Here is a 27,668-nt window from a genome sequence, read left to right as displayed (position 1 = left end):
TTCCAGTCTAACAATTTATTTACCAGGTGTGGGACTGCACATGTAAATTAAAGAATTAAAAAAAAAAAAGATCAATCCATAATCAATGCACAGAGCATAAAAATAAGTCAAAGAAGCATACCAGACAACAAAAACACAACACATGTGAAAGGATTAGTTTACTTTCAAATGAAAATTAGCCCAAGCTTTACTCACCCTCAACCCATCCTAGGTGTATATGACTTTCTTCTTTCTGATGAACACAATCTGAGTTATTTTAATAAATATTCTGACGCATCTGAGCTTTATAATGGCAGTGAGTGATACCAACAAGTATGAGCTGAAGAAAGTGTCTCCATCCACATCCATCCATCATAAACATATTCCACACGGCTCCGGGGGGTTAATAAAGCCCTTTTGAAGCGAAACAATGCGTTTGTGTAAAAAAAAAAAAAAAATAATAATAATAATATATATATATATATATATATATATATATATATATATATATCTCCATATTTAACAAGTTATGAAGTAAAATATCTAGCTTCCGCGAGACCGCCTTCCATATTAAACTTACGAAGTATAACTTATGTTGTGTCAGTTAAGTTTTTTCTGTAAGTTGAATAGGGAAGCTGTAGGATGTAGCGTAAGCTTTTCGAAGTTGAATACGGAAGGCGGTCTGGTGGAAGCTCGATATTTTACTTCATAACTTGTTAAATATGGATATTTTTCTTACACAAACACATCACTTCACTACAGAAGGCCTTTATTAACCCCCCGGAGCCGTGTGGAGTACGTTTATGATGGATGTGGATGTGGATGGAAGCACTTTCTTCAGCTCATACTTGTTGATCCCACTCACTGCCATTATAAAGCTCAGATGCGTCAGGATATTTATTAATATAACTATGATTGTGTTCGTCATTAAGAAGAAAGTTATATACACCTAGGATGGCTTGAGGGTGAGTAAAGCTTGGGCTAATCTTCTTTTACCAGTCTTTCTTAAATATCCTGATCAGAAATGAAAGAAATCTTCAATCTGAGGGAATTAATAACTAAATTAAATTTTAACTAAACACAATCCCATGACCCTCAGGGGTCACAGCTTATCTAGGGCAAAAGATAATTTTTAATCAAGGGTAGTTTTTACACAAGGCACAACCCTCAAATCAAAGAAGACTTTCCCTGTTTTAAATCTGTATTATAATCTGCTCTGCTGGTATGAGAAGGACGTCGTCAGACACTAATACCAAACATGAAGGAAAAATGTACTCAGTATACTATATATATGACATACAGACATTCTGAGTGAACTTTTAATGGCGGCACGCTGAACTCCGTACAAGGAACAGGTTTATTATTATTTAATTGTGTGTTGTTCATTTTCTGTGAAAGCTCCTGAATACAGGCCACAGCAGAAAACTACAAAAAGGATTATAAACATAGTCCATACAGCTTGTGTGCTGCATAACAAGTCTTCTGAAGCAATTACAATAGCGTGTTTTTTATTTTTGACCTCAACAGCTTCCCTCCCCATTTACTTTCATTGTACGTAAAACAGCAGCATAACTTTCTGCCAAACATCTTCATTATACAGGTTTGAATCAACATTGAATCAAGGTGAGTATATGACAAATTTTATTTTTGGGTGATTTGTTCCTTTCAAAGTACTGCATCTAAAAGGACAAGAAAGCCTCTAGATGTGAATTTGAATCTCATTTAGGCCCCTGAGAGACCATCGCTGATTTACAGTAGCTTTATTGACACAATTATATTGAAGACTAAGAATAAAAAAGAGCAGCATACTTTAAAGTGAAGTATAGGGTAGTGCTGATGCTCCACTCTTTCTTGATACTCATTTTGGCACTTTTATTTATAATAATACTATAAAAGTCACATTAATAATCATGATTCCTTCATCCTTCAGTAGTTTTGTCCTGCTTGAAAAGTTCAATCTACCGTAAATGTACACAAGTGTCAAGAAATGTTCAAATCCCGGCATCTTCCACCCAGACAAACAGGAATCTGTGATCTTGGGCAAATTTCAGTGCAGTGTGTTCACTCCTGTTACCTGCCCTGAGTTCCCTTCAGCCCTGTTTTGCTGAGTTGGTGTCTCCTCGTCTTCCACCAACGCCTGACGTCACTTGATGCGATGCCGCACCAGCGAGGACTCGTCCGTAATCTCGCCATCTCTGTGGCATCGGCAGGGCAGTATGAGCAGGATGAGGAGTATGATCAGAACCACTGCACATATGACCATCAGACCGTATGCGATCACCCACATCATAGGTTCCCTAAGAGACACGCCGCTTGTGCAGTCTGACGCTACGCCCTCAGCTGGGAAAGGCCCTGCAATCTCTGCAAATGGTACACCGCCGTTTTCTGTTTGAAGGACAGGAGAGGAATATTCAAAAAGAACCCTAATAAAGATAGCTGCACTCTAGACCACTCAAATGAAAATTACCTGAGGGCCACTAGCCAGGCGGTGTTCAGGGGCCATTTGAACAGTTAATCCCAAAGTATACTTCAGATTTTATATGTACGCTACGACAGTGCTTCCCAACCCTGATCCCTGGTCCTTTAGGCGAACGGACCAGGACCAGGTTTGGGAACCACTCTGCTAGGGTATGTGTACCGTGCACGTGAAGCAAATTTTGTCATAGCATAGTACACACGTATTGAACATTTACACAACTTTCTTAATGTGCAGCCCCCAGATGTGCGCTTTGAGTTTTTCTAGAGGGCCATTTCTCAAACACTATCAAATGGAGTATACTTTGAAAGGCTGAGCATTGTGCGTTTATACTAATGTACACACAAAACAAAAAGAACTATACTTTGGGCTTTACAATTATAGGATTAGTTCACTTCAGAATTAAAATTTCCTGATAATTTACTCACCCCCATGTCATCCAAGATGTTCATGATTTTCTTTCTTCAGTGGAAAAGAAATGAAGGTTTATTATATAAGGGTGTTATCTAGAAAAACCATAGGCCATTTTCTAAAAAACAAGGCCATTTTTTAACCACAAATGCTCGTCTTGCACTGGTCTGCGATGCGCCACGCATTATGTAATCATGTTGGAAAGGTCACGCTAGACGTAGGCGGAAGTACAGTGGTAGGGTGAAAAACTCCATCTCATTTTCTCCTCCAACTTCAAAATCGTCCGACATCGTTGTTTTACCTTTTTTTATAAAGGGGGTTTGACTTAGTCTTTGGACGTTTGCTTTGTAAACATTGGATCGGTGACCTTTCCAACGTGATTACGTAATGCGTGGAGCGTCACAGAGCAGTGCAAGACGAGCATTTGTGGTTAAAAAGTGTATAATTTTTTATTTTTTTTAGAATGGTTTCTCTAGATAAGACCCTTATTCCTCGTCTGAGATCGTGTAGAGCTCTTTGAAGATGCACTGAAACTGACATTTGGACCTTCAACCCGTTCACTATATGGAGAAAAATCCTGCAATGTTTTCCTCAAAAACCTTCATTTCTTTTCCACTGAAGAAAGAAAGATAAACATCTTGGATGACATGGGGTGAGTAAATTATCAGGAAATTTGAATTCTGAAGTTAACTAATCCTTTAAGTTACTTGATTTATTTTTGTAGGCCAACATACAAAAACAAGTTTGCATCACCCTGGTTCCCTCGACAAAAACCCAATAGGATTTTTCCATTGGCTTTTGGATTACTGCAGAAAATAAGCTCTGTCACCAACAAAAGCTTATGAATCTTAAACATTTTATTTATCATGACAATCTTCATAAATGTTTATAATCTTTTATGAATTTTGAAGACTAAATACAATCATCAGAAGTTAAAATCTAAATGTACGATCTGCATCGCGGTGAGCGGTTTGTAAGAGCACGACTATAAACACAATAGCTATGTTTACATCCACCTATTTCTATGCACATTTTGGGATATCACATAAAAAATAGCTGGATGGAAACGTCAAGATGCACATAAATTCTAAAAATGTGAATAAAAAACCTGTATGCTCGTTTGAGTCAGATACATTTTTTTTTATTCAATACAACAACATGCACATAAACTATGATGGAAACGCATTTACTGAATAAATCCCTTGATGGCCATCAAAAAAAAAAAAAAAAAAAAAAAAAAATCACACGGCTTTGTGCAATGGGACGGCATAACTGGACTAACCATTGGACTGAGCTTTTTGCACAGCATCTGAAAGTGTCTGTTGCCAAAGTGGTTCGGTATACTGACCTTCCTGGACTGTCTTATTCGACTGCATTTCCAAACAGGCATCCGAAAAGCAAAATAACACATTTACTGCGGTTTGTCTGCACGCTCTGAGATGCAAATAATTACAAAATTTATTATACACAGTGGCTTCTCCTACTTTTCTTAGTGTTATTTAGTGCCAGGTTATCACAAAGTGACAATTTTGTTCTCTTTGACTCACTGGATGGAAACGCTGATTTATTCACAAATGTTTCATGTGATATTCCAATTTTGCAACTTTGGATGGAAACATAGCTAGTGAGGCTGTGAAAGTGAACTAGTGAGTAGATGTTCATTTTCATGTTCGGTGTAATGATATTTAACACTTTCCCTGCCAGCAATGTTTTTTCTTAAAAGTTGTCAGCCACTGCCAGCATTCTTTAAGACTACAACGTGCATAAGAAATGCTTTTATCACTTGTTTCTGCCCCCTTTTTTGCCTGTTTTGATACAGAGATTCAGAAGATGCGTAGTAGTGCCTCCTACTATATAACAGATAACATAAATGACAGAAAATTCCACCAATGTTGGGGAATTTAGCCACTTGTTAGCAACCACCTTTTTTAAGATGAGTAAAAGCTTTAAAAATCATAGGGGGTCTTACTGATGTAAATTATGTCATAGAATAAAACGTGAAGAAATGATGAGCTTGTGTTCACCTGATTTCATGCATTTAACAAAAAACCCATTAAAAAAAAAAAACACTGACTTCAGGACAATGGAACCAGAAGTGCTAAAATGCAACTTGTTTCCGGGTTTTGGCCTACAAAAATATGTCATCCCAGCACTCTATACAAGCAAAAATATAAGAACTAAAATTAGCAACATTAAAAGCCAATCCAAACACAAACCGAAAATTGATTTGCCTGCTGGATTGTCTAAGGATAAACTATTAACACTTCAATGGCCCACTGAGCGTTAGATCACTCTAGATTAGACCCCTGCCCTACTCTCTCCTTATTCTCTTTAACACTTTAAGTTAAATTGTCTTGTAGAAGACAGTTTATCCTAAATACAGCTGTGACACACTTGAGGACACGTCTCTGAGGCTCCCAGACCCCTGTGTCTACTAGTGACCCACCTACCTGCACATGTGCTAACAGCAAAGCCCACCCTCTTTTGTGCACGGTCAAAGATGACATAGAAGCCCTCCATCACAGTGGCTCCAATGACTAATCCGTTGGCTGAAGGGGAGATTCCGAAACGGAAACAGTCCAATGTGCCGTCGATATCTGTGACTGGCTGGACGTACAGCTGCAGAGACAAAAACTGATATCAAACGAAGATCTGCGAGGTATGTACGATATTATTTTCTCAAAACGAAAAGAAACCATGCAACATGACATGAAAAACCACAAAGTAAGGGAAGATTAGGACGATTCTAAGGGCCTCCCAAAATCCTGATTATTGACAGCTCCAAACCAATGTTATTTTAGTATTTATATACTATTAGAGTTATTAAACGCACAATATGTAAGATTTTTGGATTAAAATATCCCAAAACCACTAGAACAGTGTTATATATTTTGTTGACTTGTGTCAACAAAATCAATACTAGTACTGTATTGATTACAATATTATAGCACTGGAAATATTTTCCTCTATAAAAGGGGGGCCTGGCAGAATAAGTTTGGGAATCACTGCTCTAAGGGATAGTCCTGACCTGTGGAAGGATGGTGATGCGGAAGGACTGGCTGGTGTTCGTTGCTCTGAGGTAGATTGAGAGTTTCGGAAAAAGCCTCAATGGTGATTCTCCTCTCATCCAACATGCAAGCTTAGTGCCGTCAAAAAATCCAGCAGAGAAATCCTCGATCTAGGACAGCAGGAGAAAGCAGGGTTGTACCAATCAGTTGTAACTGAGGAGTCGTTTTAGAATAATCTAAAAAAATTTGAATATATGCAAAAAGTTTGTGTTTCTGAGGTAAATAATTTGCCAAAACAGTAGGTCATACCATTGATGTTTGCATAATAGCCTCCACCACAGCACTAAACACATTTCCAGGAAGTCGTAGTAGAGTCGTCCCGCTATCCACAATGGCTTTATCTGAGTTGTACTGAACAAACGACCAAAGGGAGAGAAGGATCAGTCAAGGCCTCCATCCTGCTCTGCTCAGGATTTCATAAACAAGATCACTAGATTCTTTTCGCTGTCGTATATCTTATCGAATGCTGTAGTTACTCTACTGGCAGCCTTTAAAGATACAATTTCAGCTCACCCTTTGGGCAATTCCAGTAGCAACACTTTACAACAGTTCAAATAATCATTGTGTTTTTCCCCTTAACTCCATCTAAAAGGATGGACTAGATTTTCTGGTTGAATTGACTTTATTTTTGGAGATTAGACTGTGTCATGTACCTCTTTGCAATCTAGGTTTAAATTTTGGTCTCCAACTTCAAGCTTCAAGATTTCCACTTGATAGTACCACTCTTCCAGGACCGGTGTGTACCAAACTGAACCCCGGTACAAGGTTGGTTCAACTCCTCCCATGATCTGAAACGCAACACAAAGACATTGAAGCATGTCATCTGAGGAATATCATTTTTTCATTTGTTTATATCAAAAATCTTCCAAGATATTAAGAATGGATACACTTGATATAAATGAAAGTGAGTGTGTTGTGACGTGTAGTCAACTATGGTGTCCCATACTTGGAATTTGTGCTTTGCATTTTACCCATCCAAGTGCACACACACATTGAACATCCGAAGCAGTGGGATTGATGTGGCGCCTGGGGAATGATTGGGGGATAGGTGCCTTACTCAAGGGCACCTCAGTTGTGGGTAACGAGAGGCTGTTCATTCCCCCACCTACACTATCTGCCGGTACTGAGACTCAAACCCACGACCTTTGAGTCCATCTTTCTAACCATTAGGCCACAAGACAGATGTTTTGTATTGCAAGTTTTCTGAATTCTACAGATGGAACTTGGTAAAGTGTAATAAAATAAACACTTAAAATGTGTATTTTGGATGTTTTCTTTCCACTGGTCTGAAAGATGACTTGTTATGGAAGCAAAATAGCCCAAAATCTCAAAATTGATCAATGCCTGAAAATTCTATTGTTTTGTCTGTAGTGTCTTAACTTAAATCTTTTTCACACTTATTTTTTACAAGATGGACAAAATTTGTCACCAAAAAGTCATTTGGTTGAGCCAAAATTTCAGTTTTACCGAATGAAACTTTTGGTTATACAAATGACGATATTTTCAAACAATGTTAACAGACTGATATCTAGCTAGCAAAAGGACAATCAAACATTTTATATTTAGTACAAGTTTTTGAAATATTACATTTTCCATGTTTTATAGCGGTTGTACCAAATGACCTGATGTTTCGGGACATGCGTATGAGCAAGTGAAAACATCTTTCAAATAGTTAAAAGAGAGTTAGTGAGAGTTACTTTGCTTCATGACCATGTGGTCCTTTGCAGGTGTCTGAATGATCCTGTCACATGATATTGACCGCATGACTTGATCCAAAATGGTCCCTTTATATTAGTTACTCCGAATGACATCAATGAAATTCATTTTTCTGGACATTCTTTCTTATAACAAAGCAACGACTTCTACACATAATTTTAATACCTGTATTGCACTATGTTGATGTATGATGTTACAAAATCATCCTAAAATCAGAATAAAAAACATTTATTACATTTTAAGATAGTTTAATCACAAAAGAAATGGCTGTATTGGCCTTTGGACAGTTAAACCGAATTACCTTTTGACACTTCAAAATCTTTAAAATACCTTTATATGTAGCAAAATATAATTAAAACCTTTTGAATTTAATAAAAGAGATCTAGTTGTACTACCTTACATACTTTGGATGTCATATTGTTGTTTTTTTATGATTATTAAGGCCTTTGGACAAAAAAAATGACCGTCACATCATTGGCCCACAAATAATAAAATAATTATAAATGAAAATCAATACAAAATAATCTTATTTGTTTATAAATAAATAAAACTTTTACGCAGAGAAAAACTATTTTGATACAGAACTGGTATCATCCGAATCAGCAGGTATACTTTTTTAGGTAACAATAATATAATAGTGGATCTACAGTATCCATTTTTCCTTAGCTTATATTACAGAATATAATATCAGATAAATCAAAAAATTCTCAAAAGACATCCAACTGAAGACAATAATAAATAAAATTGACTAGATCTGTTGCTTTGATTTCTGCAAATAGCATCTAATTAAGAGGCTATAGTCAAATATTTCCAAAAGACTTTGGACGTTGTTCAGCGGTGGACACAGGACACACCCCTCCCCACTGCGCTTCCCATCTGCTCCTGTCTGCGGGACACGTGGCCGCCTCTTCTTCCAGCGCTCCCGTATTGCTAACAGAATGTGCCGGCAGCAGGGGGCTCTCTTTAGCTTAATTAGCTTCTCACTAACGAGACATGCCATCCTATACGTGGCAAAGGAGGTGTGAGACACAGGGACGCACTGAGCTATTATGTTTCTTGAGTAGCGCTGAGAAACCCAATCTCCTCTGTCCTTGAGAGGTGTTAAGGGGTCTGATTTATGAGAGCAGGAATCCTGAATGCTACCTACAGCACCAACTCTTACGGTTAAAATCCATTTTACCTCTTAAAATAATGTTCTCAAATGTTTTATCAAGGGTCTTGTTATCAGGGTCTCTGATTTTGTAGACAATGGGCTCAAAGTCTGGTCCACTCTGCTTCAAATTTGTTCAAATTGTCCATAGAGACTGCTGCTACTTGTCTGAATACAATATCTGTAACAATCTATTTCTATACACCTAAACAGTCTCTTCTTGTAGTTCTCGGTCAGAATAAGCCGTACTGTGTTTCTGTCATTTGCCAATTTTAAAAAATATTGATGCTTACCTCAAAATGCTTTCCAACATTTTAACAAATAATGAGTTATCATCTTTTCTTTCCCTAAATTAGAAACATTACCACAATAAATTATGCTAATAAAGAGAAAATTAAGTTATATTGTGTTGGTAAAACTAAAACAGCTCTTGCCACAAATGTTTTTTGTTATATTACCAAAGACATGGTAACTTTTTTTTATTAATGTATTTAAATTGAGTTTTGAAATACAATGTTCTGTGACTGAATTAATAAATATTAATACAGATACTTAATACTGAAACTTATTTTCTAATCTTGAGAGCTGATTATAAACAAAAACTTTATAACTTACGTTAAACACATTCCATGAAAAATATATGTTTTTGAGGTCTAAGAGATCCAAAATATGAAAACTGAATAGTTTTCATGTTAACATGAACAAATTGAGGTACACACGGTAGCAATTCACTCCAAGTAGTTGGATTAGTTTTGTACTAATTTGGATTGTATATTTTTGCAGTCCAGTGTAAGACTGCTTTAGGTTCGGTACACACCAGGCTTCCGCCCGCTGGGTCAGCTGTAGTGCTGGCAGAGACCCCTGCTCCACACATCTGGAGAGAAAACACATCTGGAATGCCAGTCTGCCGCACAACAGAGTTAAAGAAGGGTTCCACGGATGGGTCGGGCTGAGAGGAGAAAAAGACAAAATGCATCCTATTTAAGGAGCTTTTAATATTTTCAGATTATATAATACAAATAGTCTAAATACAAATTAGTATTTGTGTTTAGTATTTAGAATTAACTGTCAAAAATAGATGACAAGGACAAATATAAGGGAAAATATGCTCTGAAAAAGGTAAAAAATGTCCTTGAAAAGTAAACTCCAGGGGGCAAATACTGAAAAAAGTTTGATACTATGGTATAGGGATGATATTAGAACCAACTGATTATAGCATCTGCCACTGGTATACACCATGGCACTAAATAACCATAATCATTTACCACTGTTTTTGTATGGTCCTTAAAAGAATACCAAGGTATCTGTACATCAAAAAACCTGTAACTAGCATGGTACTATTTGGTGCTTTAAAACAAACTATTTTCAATTATTATCTGAAAAATGCCACTTAATTGCAAATATACACCTACCTTATTTTTGGGTTTACTAGTAGAGTGCATAAACCATTATCAAACTCATAACACCACTGATGTTTGAGGATCTGAGCCACACCTTTGTGACAACATAATTTAACTTATTACGTGACAACCACAGCTGAGCTAAATCAAACATTTGCAACCGTCCCTAACATAACACACCTTTTCTCAACAAAACACCTGTGTAACACACCATCATGTGACTTACCCGAGCCAGTAGAGGATATGCAAGTCCAAGAATTCCCTGCCAATTGATTCCAGGCAGGAAGAAGCCTTCTGAGGTGAGGATTGCGGCTATGTTGATGGTGATGGTACCACTGGGCCCTTGAGGAATGGTGATGTGGTCAGTTCCCAGTTCTCCCTCCCATTCTCCCTGTGTGTATTTTACTGCAACTCCTCTCCCAGTGCTCTGATATGTACTGGAACTAAGCAAACCATCATAACATGATCACATCATAATCACATCACTAATGCACTGCTGAACTTACAAACATATATCACTGACATACATTAAAAAACTGGAATTAATGTACGTTTTGTCAGTAACACTTTATTTTAGTGCCGTAGTAACGTGTAACTATATGTACTTACTATAATAATTACAGTAAATTATGCATAATAACAAGTAACTAACCCTAAACCAAACCCTAACCCTAACTGTAACTCAATGGTAAGTACATGTAGTTAATTAATAGTACTCAGCATTTATTTGAGTAATTACAATGTAACTACAACTGTAATACTGTAAACCACTGTAAAATAAAGTGTAACCATTTTGTCTGTATGCACAGTGTGATGTAGTGGTGAGGTGTGTTTTGATCTTCCAATGCTCTGTTATAGTAGTGTGATATAGGGATGTGATCGTACAGTGTTCTGTTATAGTAATGTGCGATGTAGGGATGTGATCTTACAGTGCTATTGTTACGTGTTAAGATTGTTGTCCCCTCCCCTTTTGTTATTTGTTATTGGTTTCTTCCTGTTTTTCTGCTCTCTGCTGTCTCTCTGTTTTAGGTGCTGTGATTGGTCAAGTAATCTGTCCATCATGATGAGTCATCTCGTAGAACATCCGATCATTAACGGGTTCAGGATAAAAGACGCCGTGGAGAACGGAAAAGGAGGGAGCTTGGAGTGTTCGTTGGCTGTGCCATTTGTTTAATGCTGCTGATTAATGGTAGTTCGCTTGCTTGCTTGATTGTTTGTGGAGTCTGATACAGAGAATGTCTTATCTGAACTAAAAACTTCCTCAGCCCAGAGTTAAAGAACAGGAAAGTATGTCACGTGACTTACATCTTACAAACACACAGGATTGACTTTTAGACGGAGGAAGGAAGGAGCGGGTGCAACCTTGTGTAAGTTTTGTTCTGATAGATAGTGAAGCTTTAGTTATTGCGTGAACGCCGAAGTTTTCTTTATTTTCTGGTTTTGTTTTCAGTTAGCTTAGAGGGCGGGGGAATTAGTTAGTGAATGTTTTGGTTTTGTTTTTTTCTTTTTGTTAGCGCCGCTCATTTTCTTTTTCTCTGTGGCTTGTTTCAATTTATTATAATTTCTTTTCTTTGTATATAGCTATAAATAGGGATTTTTGGTTAGTGTTTTCATTTGTGTAAACTTATATTCTTTTTGTAAATATAGCGAACCACTTTTTGTCACGTTGATTGTCCTTGTGTCACTCACCCACAGTACTCCCCAGAGACCAAGATTATAGGTTGTGTTTAAATTTTATTATGTGTGTCTTCCTCATACCTCTATGCCACCAGGGGATGTAACAGCTATGTTATAGTAGTGTGTGATGTAGGGATGTGATCTTACAGTATTCTGTTATAGTAGTGTGTGATAAAGGGATGTAATCTTACAGTATTCTGTTATAGTAGTGTGTGATGTAGGTATGTGATCTTACAGTGCTGTTATAGTAGTGTGCGATGTAGGGATGTGATCTTACAGTATTCTGTTATAGTAGTGTGTGATGTAGGGATGTGATCTTACAGTGCTCTGTTATAGTAGTGTGTGATGTAGGGATGTGATCTTACAGTATTCTGTTATAGTAGTGTGTGATGTAGGGATGTGATCTTACAGTATTCTGTTATAGTAGTGTGTGATGTAGGGATGTGATCTTACAGTATTCTGTTATAGTAGTGTGTGATGTAGGGATGTGATCTTACAGTATTCTGTTACAGTAGTGTGTGATAAAGGGATAAAATCTTACAGTATTCTGTTATAGTAGTGTGTGATGTAGGTATGTGATCTTACAGTGCTGTTATAGTAGTGTGCGATGTAGGGATGTGATCTTACAGTATTCTGTTATAGTAGTGTGTGATGTAGGGATGTGATCTTAGTGATCTGTTATAGTAGTGTGTGATGTAGGGATGTGATCTTACAGTGCTCTGTTATAGTAGTGTGTGATGTAGGGATGTGATCTTACAGTGCTGTTATAATAGTGTGCGATGTAGGGATGTGATCTTACAGTATTCTGTTATAGTAGTGTGTGATGTAGGGATGTGATCTTACAGTATTCTGTTATAGTAGTGTGTGATGTAGGGATGTGATCTTACAGTATTCTGTTATAGTAGTGTGTGATGTAGGGATGTGATCTTACAGTATTCTGTTATAGTAGTGTGCGATGTAGGGATGTGATCTTACAGTATTCTGTTATAGTAGTGTGTGATGTAGGGATGTGATCTTAGTGTTCTGTTATAGTAGTGTGATGTAGGAATGTGATCTTACAGTGCTCTGTTATAGTACTGTGATGTAGGGATGTGATCTTACAGTGCTCTGTTATAGTAGTGTGTGATGTAGGGATGTGATCTTACAGTATTCTGTTATAGTAGTGTGTGATGTAGGGATGTGATCTTACAGTGCTCTGTTATAGTACTGTGATGTAGGGATGTGATCTTACAGTATTCTGTTATAGTAGTGTGTGATGTAGGGATGTGATCTTACAGTGCTCTGTTATAGTACTGTGATGTAGGGATGTGATCTTACAGTGCTCTGTTATAGTAGTGTGTGATGTAGGGATGTGATCTTACAGTGCTCTGTTATAGTACTGTGATGTAGGGATGTGATCTTACAGTGCTCTGTTATAGTAGTGTGTGATGTAGGGATGTGATCTTACAGTATTCTGTTATAGTAGTGTGTGATGTAGGGATGTGATCTTACAGTGCTCTGTTATAGTACTGTGATGTAGGGATGTGATCTTACAGTGCTCTGTTGTAGTAGTGTGATGTAGGGATGTGATCTTACAGTGCTCTGTTATAGTAGTGTGTGATGTAGGGATGTGATCTTACAGTGCTCTGTTATAGTAGTGTGATGTAGGGATGTGATCTTACAGTGCTCTTTTATAGTAGTGTGATGTAGGGATGTGATCTTACAGTGCTCTTTTATAGTAGTGTGATGTAGGGATGTGATCTTACAGTGCTCTGTTATAGTAGTGTGTGATGTAGGGATGTGCTGCTGCAGCTACAGCAAAGTTGCTGCTTCCAGTATCAACCAGGATGTTCAGCTGCAAAGACAGAACACAATGATGCTTATTAACATCACTCATTTTTTATTCATTACTTGGTAATAGTGGCATTTCACATGAATACGCTGTATTAAATATAACTTATGATCATCTGTGACAAGCTCTTGATTACCACAGAAAATAAACATCACCCAGCTAGTAAAGAACTGAAAAAAAATGTATCCTTATCTTGAATGCAGTGCAAGTCACTTTGGATAAATGTGTCTGCCAAAATGCGTAAATGTAATGTATAAGTAAAAGACAACAAAAAACACATTTACTGTAATGTACTTTAATGGAAGTCTAGGGGGCAAGTACTAGAAGGTTTTTTGTTAAGCAGAAATGTCTAGCTTCTGTAGCATCTGGACCAATCAGACACACAATTATTTGTTGTATTTAATGAATAATCCAGAAACTCTTTCTCTCAAAGTTCTGTGAACCCATCCCCCTAAGCTGCAACTAGCATCCCAAATGAAGCTAACACACGGACAGAACCAGGTGTCCTGTTGCAGGACACAAGAACACTGTTAAGTTTTATTGCCGTCTCATGATTTTCCTTTTATAGGCTTTGGCCTTTTGAACTCTTTTGGTATTATTGTTTCAGAGTTGCATACTACGGTTAACTAAAATCACATGGATAGCATGTTTGGTATCGATGGACTCCAACTTTCGTTTCCTATTTGGTAATTTATGTTACATGTTGCCAACTCTGTGACACATTAGTATTATACGAATCTAGAAAGTTCTTCTCTCATGCATCCAATCCAATGTCTTATGCTAATATTTTGCTACAGAATAAAGACTCGTAAAAGTTCCCGCCAAAGGGACAACTCCTTATTGGCTCAGACACCTCAAGCGGGTGTGGCATCTTCACACTTAAAATCACTGATCACAAGATCACAGTGCTCTTTTACTGAGAAAACTCTGATGTGAAGATGATGCTAAGAAGCTAGAAGCTTCTAAGGAACCCCAAGCTTGTGCCAGGCTCCGGCCTAAACTTTTCATTCACCAAAGATCCTTTGAATCCAACTGGTTCTCTCTCATCAAGACAACATCAGCAAAGAACAACTGGACCCTCAACAAATTGCATCAGGACAAGTTTAATTCAAATGGGCGAGACATGCAAGTATCAAACTTAGTCTCATTATTTGATACATTAAGTATCCTTACCCCTTTTAAAGAAGGGCATGTTTTAACTAAACTTATGGTTTGCTCAAGGCTGTTGATCTGCTGAATTTCAAACAATGCTGTAACTGTATTCTGTAACTGTAACTCTATTCTGTAACTGTATTCTGCTTCAGCTCTCTCTTTCCCTTGGTAAACTGTATGCATGTATGTGTGTGAATGTTAGAGTAGTTTAAGTGTTTAGTCTAGTTAATAAAGTCTTGTTCATGTCACACGTATAGTTGTCCGTGTTTCATGCTCATATACTGGAGTCCCTAATCATGCAGATCCTGACTACATGCTCTGAGTAGTACAGTACAATAAGAATGTTATTTCCCATGACCTGGAAATGAAAATTTCTTAGAATTAATAAACAATTAACACTAAGTGTTCATTGGCCAAACAGGTTAATTGATTGTAATATTAATTTTATTACACTAAGTTAATTTTATTAACCGATCCAAATATTTATAATTAATTATAACTAGTTATGATTAATTATTCATATTTCTTTGAGCTAATTTGTGTTTTTGTTAAGAACTTTTGAGCTGTAAAGTTGTCTAAATTATTTGTTTTTGAAGTGGGACTACTTTCCTAGGAATATGATTCCTGTGGGTGGAGTTATCTCCATGTGAATAGTGCTTTAAGGATTGTTACATCACATCCCATATCATATGAGAAGGAAAGGTCTTCCACTAAATGTTGGAACATGCAGGGATTTTTTATTTTTTTATTTATTTATTTATTTATTTTTTGCAGGCAGTCACGTTCTTCCAGACTCATGTTCATAGGATTATTGCCATGCTGGAATAAAAAAAGGCCCTTCACAAGCTGTTGCAACATGGTGGAAGGCACACAGTTCTCTAGAATACCACTGTATGGCGTAGCATTAAGATGTGTCCTCAGAGAAATGACTGAAATAACCAAACCCATTAATTAGAAGGGGGGTTAATCCTTTTGGCCATATAGTGTTCAAATATATGGAAAAAAACACAATATAAAGCCACTTTTTGTACATCTACAGTGGATATAAAAAGTCTACACACCCCTCAAACATAAATTGTATCAGAAATTTTTAATGTTTAATATAAAAATTGGAACCTATAGTGACACTGAAAACTAAAGTGACACATTTCAGAGAAAAAACATTTAAAATTAAAAACTTGGAATAACTAAGCAGATTTTCCCACTCTTCTTTGCAAAAACGCTCCAGATCTGTTAAATTGCGAGGGAATCTATTCAGGTTCCCCCACAGATTTTCTATAGGATTCAGGTCTGGGCTCTGGCTGGGATATCCCACAACATTAATCTTTCTTTGCTGAAGCCATTCTTTTGTTGATTTAGATGTTGTTTAGATCACTGTGATGCTGAAAGGTGAAAGTTCTCTTCATTTACAGTTCTCTACCAGATGCCAGAAGGTTCTGTGCCAAAATCAACTGATTCCCTCCACCTTCACTAAAGCGCCAGAAAATAAAATCTTTTTCCACATTGTTTTGGGAAAGTGGATATATATTTTTGCAAAGTTTAGCTGGGTTTGGAGAGAATACAGAGATAGTTGTCACATGTAAAGAGCAATCAGTACTAGCCAGAAAGAGCTGCAACTCTTGTAATGTTGCTGTAGGCCTCTTGACAGCCTCTCTAACCAGTGTTCTCTTTGTCTTCTCATCAGTTTTAGAGGGACACCCTGTTCTTGATAGTCACTGTTATGCCATATTTTCTGCACTTGCTGCTGACTGACTTCACTGTGTTCCATGGTACATCTAATGCCTCACCTGAGTGATACTTTTCAACAATGAGATCCCATTGATGCTTCTTATGCTCTTTATTGCCCATACAACCAAGAAGATGTCAGAAAAATATAAGAACAGCTGAGGTTTATTTTGAGTTAGAGTCATTTCAGGTGAAAACAGGTGTGTACTTTCACATGAGCTTGATTAGTTAATTCTGAAAACAGCCACATAACCAATTTATTTAAGGGTTTGTACACTTACGCAGTTAGGTTATTTTAAGGTTTTTTTTTTTTTTTCTCTCTGAAATGTGTGACTGGTTTTCAGTGGCTTTGCATAGGTTGTAATCTTTACATTTAAGGTGCAAAAGTTCTGACAAGATTTATTTTTGTTTCATTTGTTTTTTACATTACAAAAAACCACGGGTTTTATCAGGGGTGTGTAGACTTTTTTACAGTAGTAGATCCACTGTATATAAATTGTTCTTGTTGACTGAAATTGTTCACTGTATATAAACCTCTTGTTGGTTTCATATGGATTACATAATCAGAGAATATTTGTTTTCGATTTGAATTGGTTCATTTAAATTTCACATTTCAAGCTTTCTATAGACATTTCTTATCGTGACTGAGGCAAGTATACAACAAATTTCGTTTCATTTTTGTGACATGCTCCAGTTCAGGGAGAATGAGACGGCAGAAAGCGCATCCTGTTTTTTTCTTTATTTTACAAAAGCTCAACATTTTGTTGTTATTGTTTGTGTACATAAATAAAAGCAGACCCTTTACAGTTTTGAATGATGTCTTACTCTTATCTGTATGACCAAAAATGCGCCGGCCAGAATTTACATGCCAGAATAAAACCCGATTTTAGAACAATGCATAGCGCCACTTGGCCAGGTGTGCCAAAACACTTATTTATAAACAAAACAATCACAAAACGCTTTGTGACTTTTTGAAAAGCAGTGCATGATTAATACCGCTGGAACCAGGATCATAACTTGTCATCTCTCATCACACGAGCGGAAGCGTTGACAGTTCAGATTCTACTGTTGTTTAAATGTGCGTGTTGCATATATTTTAAATCTTCATTTAGGATATTTTATATGGTCTATTGGTGAAGTAGCATTGATTACTGTTGAGTGAGGGGGTGTACAAACAACTATATTGTATTGTTTTAGTTTATATCAAATATATATTTTTATGCTTAAATATCAACCATCTAAAAAGCATCAAACCCTGCTGGCACAGAGCCCTCCAATTTAGCCTCTCCACACATGTTTCTGTTTGCCAGGCGCTTGCGAGGCGGTCACGGCAGTTGGAATAATGTTGTTGGAGCGCTGGTTCAACGAGGGGGAACTAATGAGATAACAGAGCTGTGCCATCTCACCCAGTTGCCAAAGAGGCCATTATGGGCATTCCTCATCGTTAACGCCATCATAATATACACACAGATCTGCTCCACTGCACTGATCCTAACAGCTTCATTTAAAAACACTTAAACTCTTAAACCTAGGAACGCATTTTAATGCCATGTTTGAATTAAACATTATGGAAAATCTTGAGTTGTTATTAAGTAATGATTTTTATATCTATTCTACGGAGAGGGAAAAGGGAGGGTGAAAGGCCCCGGCTATGTTTGAGTGGAATGCTATTGTACTGCTTACTTGCCAAGTGTATACTGCCTACTGCGTTTAGAAATAATTTGGGAAATAATACATAGTATGCAAAAAAAAAAAAAAAAACTTTTCAAACATTAGGTGTGTTCGACTTGTTCCTTGCCCCTACTTTGCATGAACTTTCTTAACTCTTTGCAATCAGAACAAATAATGAGTCAAAAAGGAAGGTTTGGGCCAGTAAAGGACTTCAAAGATTTTCTCAAATATATGGAGACAATGAGATGGAGACATTTTAGATTATAGGGAAAAAATATCTATTGTCTAGGACATTATTTTACAAATATCTTCAAATAAGAAGTTATTTAAAGAATGAGATGAAAATAAAAACTTTAGATGATATCCACCCTTTGTTGCACTTTATGATTAAAGTTAGTAAAGTTAATATAGTAGATCATTTGATAGGACGAATTAATAATATATTTAGAAAAATTAAGGAGATGGGTTTATATAAGATTAAAACAAAATAGGAAATTGAATTAGATAATAAAATAACAGAAGGAGATTGGAAACAAAGTTTAAAAGAACATTTAAGAACTACGCAATCTCCATATTGGCAAGAATATGCTTGAAAAATGATTATGCAATATTTTATAACACCAGAAATATCTTCTAAATATAATCATTTATCTTCAGGATGTTGGAGAAGCTCATTACACTCATATATTTTACACTTGTAAAACAATAAAAAAATTCTGGACAGAAGTAATTCAGGTAATAGAAGAAAGTTTTAAGAAATCAAATATGATAAAGATACAACATATAGTTTTGGGTATAGGACCTATGCTACTTAGTAAAGATGAGTTATATCTATTTAGAATACTGAGAATTACAGCTTTTAAAGTAATAAAGTTTTGGAGAAGGCAAGAATCTCCAGTTTTAAGTGATTGGTTGGATTTACTTTCTAAAGTACACTCTATCGAGAGGATAACATATGAAATTAAGAGCAAAAGTATACATTTTGAAAAGATTCGGGCACCTTTAAAATTAAAGTATGTGTCATAAAAAATAAAGGAATGCATTTTTTTTTTTACCTTCTTGTATAATTCTGCCTCCTTTTTAATTTACTTATTATTATTATTATTATTATTATTATTATTAATTTACCTATTTAATATTACTATTAATTGGTTTAAATAATATTATTTGAATTACTTATTAGGAATTAGGTGACATTATAAGATTTTGAAATGAATATCTGAATGTTTAATTGTTTAAATGTTTTTTTTTTTTTTTTTTCCTATATGTAAAAGTGTTTATGTATGTATTGGCTTTGTCTCTAATTATTATTTATTTATTTTTTGTGTTGGTGATGGGTATTATCACAAAAAAAAAAAAAAAAGTGAAAGGAAGAGAAAATAGAATGAAAAATGAGGAATAACTATTGGTAAAAAATATTATGTCTTTAAAGGAGATGTGTATTGGTATAATTGTATTAAATATGCTTGAATTGAAAGACATAATAAAGTATAAAAAAACAAAAAGGAAATGTTAAAAATCATGGTAGGCCTATATTACCGGTTTGTTCATCATTACAGGGACATGTAAGGTCAGTCAAGCACAATGTACAGTCGAATACAGTACCCAGTGCAGAATGCTCTTTTGTAGTAGCAAATGGCGTTAATAATCCAGTTATTCTATGCATACAGGAAATTTCCACACTATCACACGCGTAACCATGGCTGGATTTACCTCATATTGTGACAGGCAAAATAAACATATGGGCCGCCTCAAAGCCCGCTGTCGGTTGGAAAACTCATTTGACCAAAACTACTACTGTTCAGGAAATGGGAAAAAAAAAAAAAAAAAAAAAAAAACTGTAGGCCTATTTTTTTAAATAATGAAACACTGTGTTGTCAGAGTTGATATTGTGGCTTTATAAATGATAATTTACTTGTATGTGTCATTATACACTGCCCGAATCTGCTTAACAGCGCTCAAAGCGTCACATTTTTAACATTTCAGTACCAACTTTGGTACTGAAATGTTAAAAATGTGGCGCTTTTGACAACACTAATCCCTATGTGTGAATAAAGACAAATTGTTTTCAGTTTGTTATTTGCCTAATAAATGACAATATTATTTTTAGTTTTAAACAAGTTTTTGGCAGATTCCTAAAATATTGGTGTCGTCATTATTATGACAGGTGGTCTAATAAATTTGTTGAGCACTGTAAGAGGGGCATCTTTCCCCATCTTACCCTAAATACTGTATCATGGTTATTCACATTAGTAAGTAAACTTATAAGAACAAGCATCTGTATCTGCTTCGTAAAGTATTTCAGAAATAGAATGTGTTTGTTTTTCCGAGCATAGCCTCTGTTTGTGCAGGGTGTGAAAGAAATTCGATCGTCATATTGTGTTTTACTAGACCTTTCTAAGTAAGCAGAAACTTGATCATTATTGTGTCTAATTCCTCATTCCTTGCCGGCTTAAACTCAAGACGATTATTAAGGACACATTTTCAGGCAAATAGCACAAAGTTCCCCGTTGTTTCCCACCCGGTTTCGATCACGTGGCTCCTCCTCGGTCACAATCACATTCTTCTATGGAGATGGGAAAAAACAAATATAATAAAAGACCACAGGGGTCATTCAGTAGTAACAGTGGTGCTAACCTTGCCACTAATAATTCTGGAGGATACATTAAGGACAAATTCCTCACTTTGGCTCCTGTCCAGCCATGCTTCAGTCATGACTTCCGGCTTCTTTGAGTAAACACGAAGTCTGTCCGCAGCAGGGCCCTGGCTGGCACACACATTCTCCGGCTGGTTCCAAGGAATCCGGCCACTTCCCTGTGCTTCCCGTTCCCTGTACTCCTCCTCTCTTCGCTCCCATGGCTCCTCTACAGCTGAAGCGGGATCTAATCACCCCTATCGAGGTGGCTTAGCTAATTGGCAGGCGCTCTGTCACTGGGAACGCATCTGCTACCTGTTTGTACCAATTAGCAGATGTGAGCCACTCCAGTCCGACGCCTCCGCACATACGACAGATTCCGCAATTAGTGGCTCGTTTAGAAAGAGCGCCTCAATTAACATGAGTACCCTTAATTACATATTCGCAGAGGATGCGGGAAGATCCTGGCCTCTCGCAGTTCACCTTACTCACTCGTTTGTGATGAGATGAGAGAATAAACATGATGTTCAATGACACTGGAGATTTCATTACAATATTTCCAGAGAGACACGCTATGTGAAGGATTTATGATCACTTACAGTCAAGCCTGATTTTCTAAAGAGAGAGGAATGCAATTACAGTTATAGTAGGGATGTAAAAATGCTTCTACCTGGCGATGAAAATTTAATGAATCAGTTTTTAAGCATAATTTAAGTAGTGGTGTTGGCCGGTTGAACTCCTCATTCTTAGGGTTAAAGTTAAATCAAAATATATTTTGATATTTTTGGAGAGCATAAGGGATTTTTTGGCACTATCTTTCATTATTATTTCTTTAAAAATATTTTAACAAAACTGAGTCACCAATTTGCGTGTTAATATTTGAAAAAAAAAGCCAAATCAAAGTCGTGGTGCAACCAACATGCAGACAAAAAAGGTCAATAATTCTCTTCTCAAAATAATAATTTGACTATATAATATAAAATATGCAAAATGTCATTTAGTGTAACTTCTAAAAATGTAATGATTAGGCATGTGACAAGACAGTTAGCTCACGAGATGAGACATGAGATTGAGTTCACGAGAACGAGACGAGATCTACAAATAAAAATCTTCAATGATGAAATAAATGACTAGAAATAGTCTGCAGGAGCATTTGAAATGTTTTAACTAATCATCTTGCAATGAATGTCATTTCAGTTCTACTTCGAGTATGAATTATCATATAAGACAACAATACTCAAGCACTGTAAAAGGTTTTGCCACAAACTCAACTGACTGGCTTCTCTCCTGTATGATTTCATATGAGTCTCTTCAGACCTTACTGTACATGATTTTTGTGCAACGAATCCTCCGCCATTGTCTCGTCAGTCATCTCATCACTTATTCTCGTCACATGATCAGTGGACTGCAGCTCGTGTTGGATGAGCTGGATGGGATTGAAGTGACTGTTGTCCAACTGAATTAAATGGTTTTTATTTCTATAAAAATCAAAACGACAATGGAGGCGTAATGTAACTGTAGCAGTGGCATATTCTATCCTAATTTCACCCTCACATTCGATCATGGCATTATTGTGAGACAGCTTTTCACCTCAATGAGAAATCTCGTCACATTTTAATTTCGCATGGCACGAGATCTCGTCATACCCCTAGTAATGATATTTCTGAATGAACCATTTGTGCTATTTTAAAAACACTTTACTACATTGAAAAATACATTTTAAAACTTTTTAAAAAAAATAATTTAAGTTAAGACATTTGTCAGACGCTCTGTTGCGCAACGAATCCTCCGCCATGGTCTTGTCAGTCATCTCATCACATGATCAGCGAACTCTGATTCCTGCTGCACAACGTACAGCTCTGCAGCTCGTGTTGGATGAGCTGGATGGGATTGTCTGTTATACAACTGAATTACCTAAATGGTTTTTATTTCTATAAAAAGCAAAACGACAGTGGAGGTGTAATGTAAACGTAGCGGTATCATATTCTATCCAAATGTCACCTTCACACTCCGTCATGGCAATATTGCAAGACAGCTATTCACCTCGACAAGAAATCTGGCACGAGATCTCGTCACACCCTTAGTAATGATATTTCTGAATTAATAATTTGTGATATTTTAAAAACACTTTACTACCTTAAAAAATACATTTTTAAACTTTTTTTAAAAATAATGATTATAGCTGAATTATGTAACTTAACTAGCTGCATATCTAGAAACCAGAATTTTTATTCTAATTTCTGTTGCATCAGATAATGTAGAAATCTAGTTACTGATTATAATTACTACAACAATCAATATCTCATGTACTACTGTAAGTGTTAATTTTAGTCAAAAGCACAGTACTTTACCAATTTTTTGTTGTACTGATCATTCTGCTAATTTCTGGAACATATCCATTTACGTGTGTATGCTTTAATTATGAATCATACCAAAACAAATTAATCACATTACTGTCCAAATTTTGGCCAGTTTTCACATTTCAAAATACATTATCATTTAACAAAGAATCAAATGTACTGAATAATTCAAATAGTCAGGATAGAAAACGAGGCTGTGAGAGGCAGACGGCTCAGTCCGATCAATAAGATCCACTTAAAACCTTCTACACATACAACACATCTAATATTAATCAAACACTTGGAGTTTTGCAGCAATTTTTGTTAAGAAAGAGAAATAGACAACTGGCCATAAAGCCTGTACAGACAAGTGGACACACACATCTGCTTCAGGCCCTAATCTGAGTCAGCTGCTCTCATGGAGGGGCCCGCTGTCATGTGAACCCATGTGAGCTGGCTCTTACATATTCTCAGCACAAAGATCAAGGGCTCTTTGGTCTCCCTCCTGCGCCCAAGGCATCTCATAGAGACTTTCACATCACATGCTTCTTGAACTGATTTGCTCTTAAAGGCTGAAACGCTGCTCTGAGATCAGCCTAGTCTATAGGACCCATCTAACCTGATGTTTTTGAAGCACAGTAACAGCTGATCAGAGATCAGTTTTGAACAAGACTGTGGAGGGCAAACCATATGAAAACTGCTGAATGTATACATGTAGTATAGTGGCCTACAAATATCTGAACGTCATTTTATTAGATAAGTGCTTTTCTCAGAACTACTGTAACTTCACTTTTCTCAGAACTACTGTAACTTCACTTCTCTCAGAACTACTGTAACTTCACTTCTCTCAGAACTACTGTAACTTCACTTTTCTCAGCTTTTCTTTTGCACTGTCTTCTAACAGGTCCAAAGGTGTTTTTAAATGGATGTATGATGTCAGTTGCTCTCAAATTCACACAGGTCTTAGCAGAGTAACCTAAGGTGTAGTTCATCACAAATTCACTCTGAAAAATGCTGGGTTAAAAACAACCCAAGTTGGGTTGAAAATGGACAAACCCAGCAATTGATTTGTTTTAACCCAGCGGTTGGGTTAAACGTTTGTCCAACCTGCTGTGTAGTTTTATTTAACTCAACTATTGTTTAAAAAGCACCGTATTGCTTGCTTAAATTTGAACCCAAAGTATGTTGGAAATTAACATATGTTTAATAAATGAACATTTATTAATAAGTTTAATGAATAATAATTAAACAAACATTTATTAAATTGCTTACTAATAAATGTTCAACTTCTGATTAATTGTTGCCTCTAGTAATTATGTCTGATTTTTAATTTCCAACTTATTATGGGTTCATTTTAAGCCAGCCATATAGTCATTTTAAATAATATTTTAAAACGTTCATTTAACCCAACTGCTGGGTTAAAAACAACACAAAAATGGAAAAAAAAACCCAGCAATTGGGTTGTTTTAACCCAGCGGTTAGAGTGTATGGTCATTTTCAACTAGTGTTTGACAACCAGAAAGTGTCCAAACGCTTTTTGCCCTATTTGAACAGTATATGTAAAATGATCTTGTGAAACTTTATAAAGTGTGCTAGTGCCAGCATTCTTTCAAATAACTAATGGTTGGGTTGATATTTTGATGCCTAATTCAATGACATTCATTTTTAGTGAGACTTAAAAGTCCACATACTTTTGGGTAATACTTTTTTTTTGTTGTTGTTTTTTTGCAGAGGCTATGATCAACAATTATAGAGAATCTATTAAAAGTTACAGTGCCGCAGGGTTTTAACTGGAAACGGTTGGGAAATGTTTTGTAACGTAGCTATTAACGTACAAAGGAAAAATATTAAATGAAAAGATTGAGATTTCAAAATGTGTACATACCGTTTGTCCAGGAGTCCCAATGACCATCTGCATGTAATACCCCCTGCCAGAGTCTCCTTTTAAATTATTGATCATGTCCAGAAAGTTGACAATCCCCGCCGGATCTGATGCCAGGGACAGTCCGCTCTCAACGGCGCCTTCATCCTGTCTCAAAGGCCTGAGGTCCAGCTGTGCAGACGCGTTGAAGTTCCCAGTAAATATTTTTAAAGGTATTTTAAACACTGAATGAGACGTCCAGAAGTAAAGAGAAAGTAGCAGGAGACCGTAGAGCCGCATCTCGTCAAACTTCACCTTGACACACACTCAGCTTTGCTTCAAAGTGCAGAACTCTGTCATTGATAGCTGAAGTCCCATTCTGATTATTAGTTATGGGAATAATCTTCGGCAGCATATGTGAACCAGACAGATGCCGCGGGGAAATAAAGTTTGTGTGTAATGTGTTCAATTCATAACTTCCTGAAAGAGCATATGACGGATATGACGAGCATATCCAAACATTCCAGCGTTTAATCAGGGCCAGAGGCACGGAAGAGTGAGAAGGACTACTGGGCTGTGTCTCAAAAGTACTCACTGCTGCTGCCTACGCAGCATTTGAGGGCGCTATCGGAACGCGACTGTGACGCTTACCTTCAGACCTGAATTTTTTCCAGAGCGTAAAAATATTTGCTCTTTAATGAGTCTAAAAAACAAGATTTGAGCAAAATGATTTTTTATTAATTTTTTTCATGTCCACTAATGGACATGAAGACTGAAGCACCAAAAAAAGTATCATATTTTAACCATACAGTAGCCTACTACTTAAGAGCTAGAGTTCAAACACAGTATGTGAACTATAGCATTGAAGATTTTGGAAATAACAGTGAAAATAAAAAACTGAATGACAGTTTATGGTCACAACACTGAAGACATAAAATCAGATAAATTTTTTTTAAATTATTCATTTAAGTCCCCCTGTGGTGAAAATCAAGTTTTTAATGTTGTTTATATGCCTGTGTGGTGTTTTTAATATGCTTTAAGACAAACCATGTGCAAATTTATAAGTCAGCATTGCTGAGTATTTTCTCCTTAAAACTGCAGTGAATAAAAGACAGTCTCAAACCTGTGGTTTGAAATCGCAGCTCTTTCTGACGTCACAAACGACCTTGTAACCAATCACGTCAACATGCCGGCGGGCTTTAGCATATCATTATTAGCGAAATAGCAGGAGAGTCTCGAGAGAAGTTATCCTGGTATTTTTTCTGTTGATATGAAAAATCGTGTAGATTTAGCAATATGGCAGGTGAATGATGTATATTACGATGTTATGATGAACTATATGCCTTTCTCCACTGATGTTCAGAGTTGGTCAAAGCGTTTGTAAGGATACTGATTGTTAGAAGGCAGCTGTCTGACTCTGACATGGCAAACGTGAAAATGGTTTGTGTAACATTAGCAACACAATATTAGCTGTTTGATAACGTAGTCAAGCAAAACGCTAATCATATTAATTATGTGTCAGATGTTGTAAAAAGTGATACCATTGTGAGCGTTTACCTCAGTAAGTTGACCAGGTGGATCTCTGAGCTGGCATGAGCGAGTGGAGGCGGGGCTAATTTGCATATTCATTGATCCACATATATTAAATGAGGCAAGAGTGTAGAGTTACATTCGAGCTATTTTAGGCATGAAGACAATTTTTTAACAGGAAAAAACTTTAAATATGTCATTTTGGTGAGTTTTAAAGGATAAAATTATTGACTACAGGGGGACTTTAAGACCTAATGTCCACTGCGATGGACATCAAACTGTTCTTCACCTCTGAAAGATCTTCAAATTAACTTTGAATATTATCACTTGATACTATTAAGATTATAATAGTTGCAATGATGCTACCATGAACATAAATCTGCATATAAAAAGGTAAAAAAAAGGAGCTCCTCTATCTATCTATCTATCTATCATTAATATGATGAACTAGCCTACATTCATCATAGGAACTAAAATTCAGCTGGTAAAATACAATGACATTTTTTTATAACCTTTTTGGGTACCCTTGTGTGCAAGCACTTATTTCTCTATCTCTCTTTTTTATATTAACATTTTAAAAATATGCTACATGAACAGAGATATGTTCATAAAACTCCTTACAGTCGGGCCATTGTCTTGCAGTACTACTGATAGTCGGATGAGGGCATAGTACACCGCTCACTCCCCAGCTAACCCCATCTAACAAGCTGTGCGGTAAATGAGGGAGATTATCGGAGTGAGCAGGCTAACAGTTTACAGTCCAAATCGCCTTTGCTGGAACATTGCTCCCTAATCTTCCACGAACCCTGATTGGAACAAGACTTGAGAAGCAAGACAGAGAACCAGTCAGAGGTAAACGCACCAGCGTCCTTTTACCTCAAGACGACACCCATCTTCCACAGAACCACTGCCATTTTAACCCACCACGTTCAAACACCTTTGTGGGGCAAGATGGTGGGTTATAACATTTTATATTTGGTGTAGTAGTCACCATAATAGTTTGAAGATCAATAAAAATGTATTATTAAAACAAATACTGTAAACAAT

The 27,668-nt window shown here is 36.5% G+C and overlaps 1 protein-coding gene across 2 annotated transcripts; it reads right to left on the bottom strand.

Moving 5' to 3' along the window:
- Positions 1-26,668, bottom strand: bace2 (beta-secretase 2). Of its 2 annotated transcripts, XM_051864067.1 has the most exons (10): positions 26,649-26,668; positions 25,116-25,283; positions 13,623-13,711; positions 10,427-10,643; positions 9,618-9,749; positions 6,588-6,722; positions 6,184-6,285; positions 5,895-6,044; positions 5,317-5,485; positions 1-2,364 (listed from the first exon to the last, which is right to left on the bottom strand). In XM_051864067.1, the coding sequence occupies exons 2-10, from the start codon at positions 25,188-25,190 to the stop codon at positions 2,123-2,125; spliced, it is 1,311 nt and encodes a 436-aa protein (XP_051720027.1). In that variant the 5' UTR covers positions 25,191-25,283; positions 26,649-26,668; the 3' UTR covers positions 1-2,122. The 2 variants fall into 2 exon arrangements, with proteins under 2 accessions (XP_051720027.1, XP_051720026.1); XM_051864066.1 differs by lacking the exon at positions 26,649-26,668 and having other exon boundaries at positions 25,116-25,639.
- Between the last annotated feature and the right edge of the window lie 1,000 nt (positions 26,669-27,668).

The sequence above is a fragment of the Ctenopharyngodon idella genome, chromosome 15 (genome assembly GCF_019924925.1).
Source record: "Ctenopharyngodon idella isolate HZGC_01 chromosome 15, HZGC01, whole genome shotgun sequence".
Lineage (NCBI taxonomy): Eukaryota > Metazoa > Chordata > Actinopteri > Cypriniformes > Xenocyprididae > Ctenopharyngodon > Ctenopharyngodon idella.
Note: the sequence above shows the minus strand (reverse complement) of the source record. Positions and strands in the feature narration are given on the sequence as shown.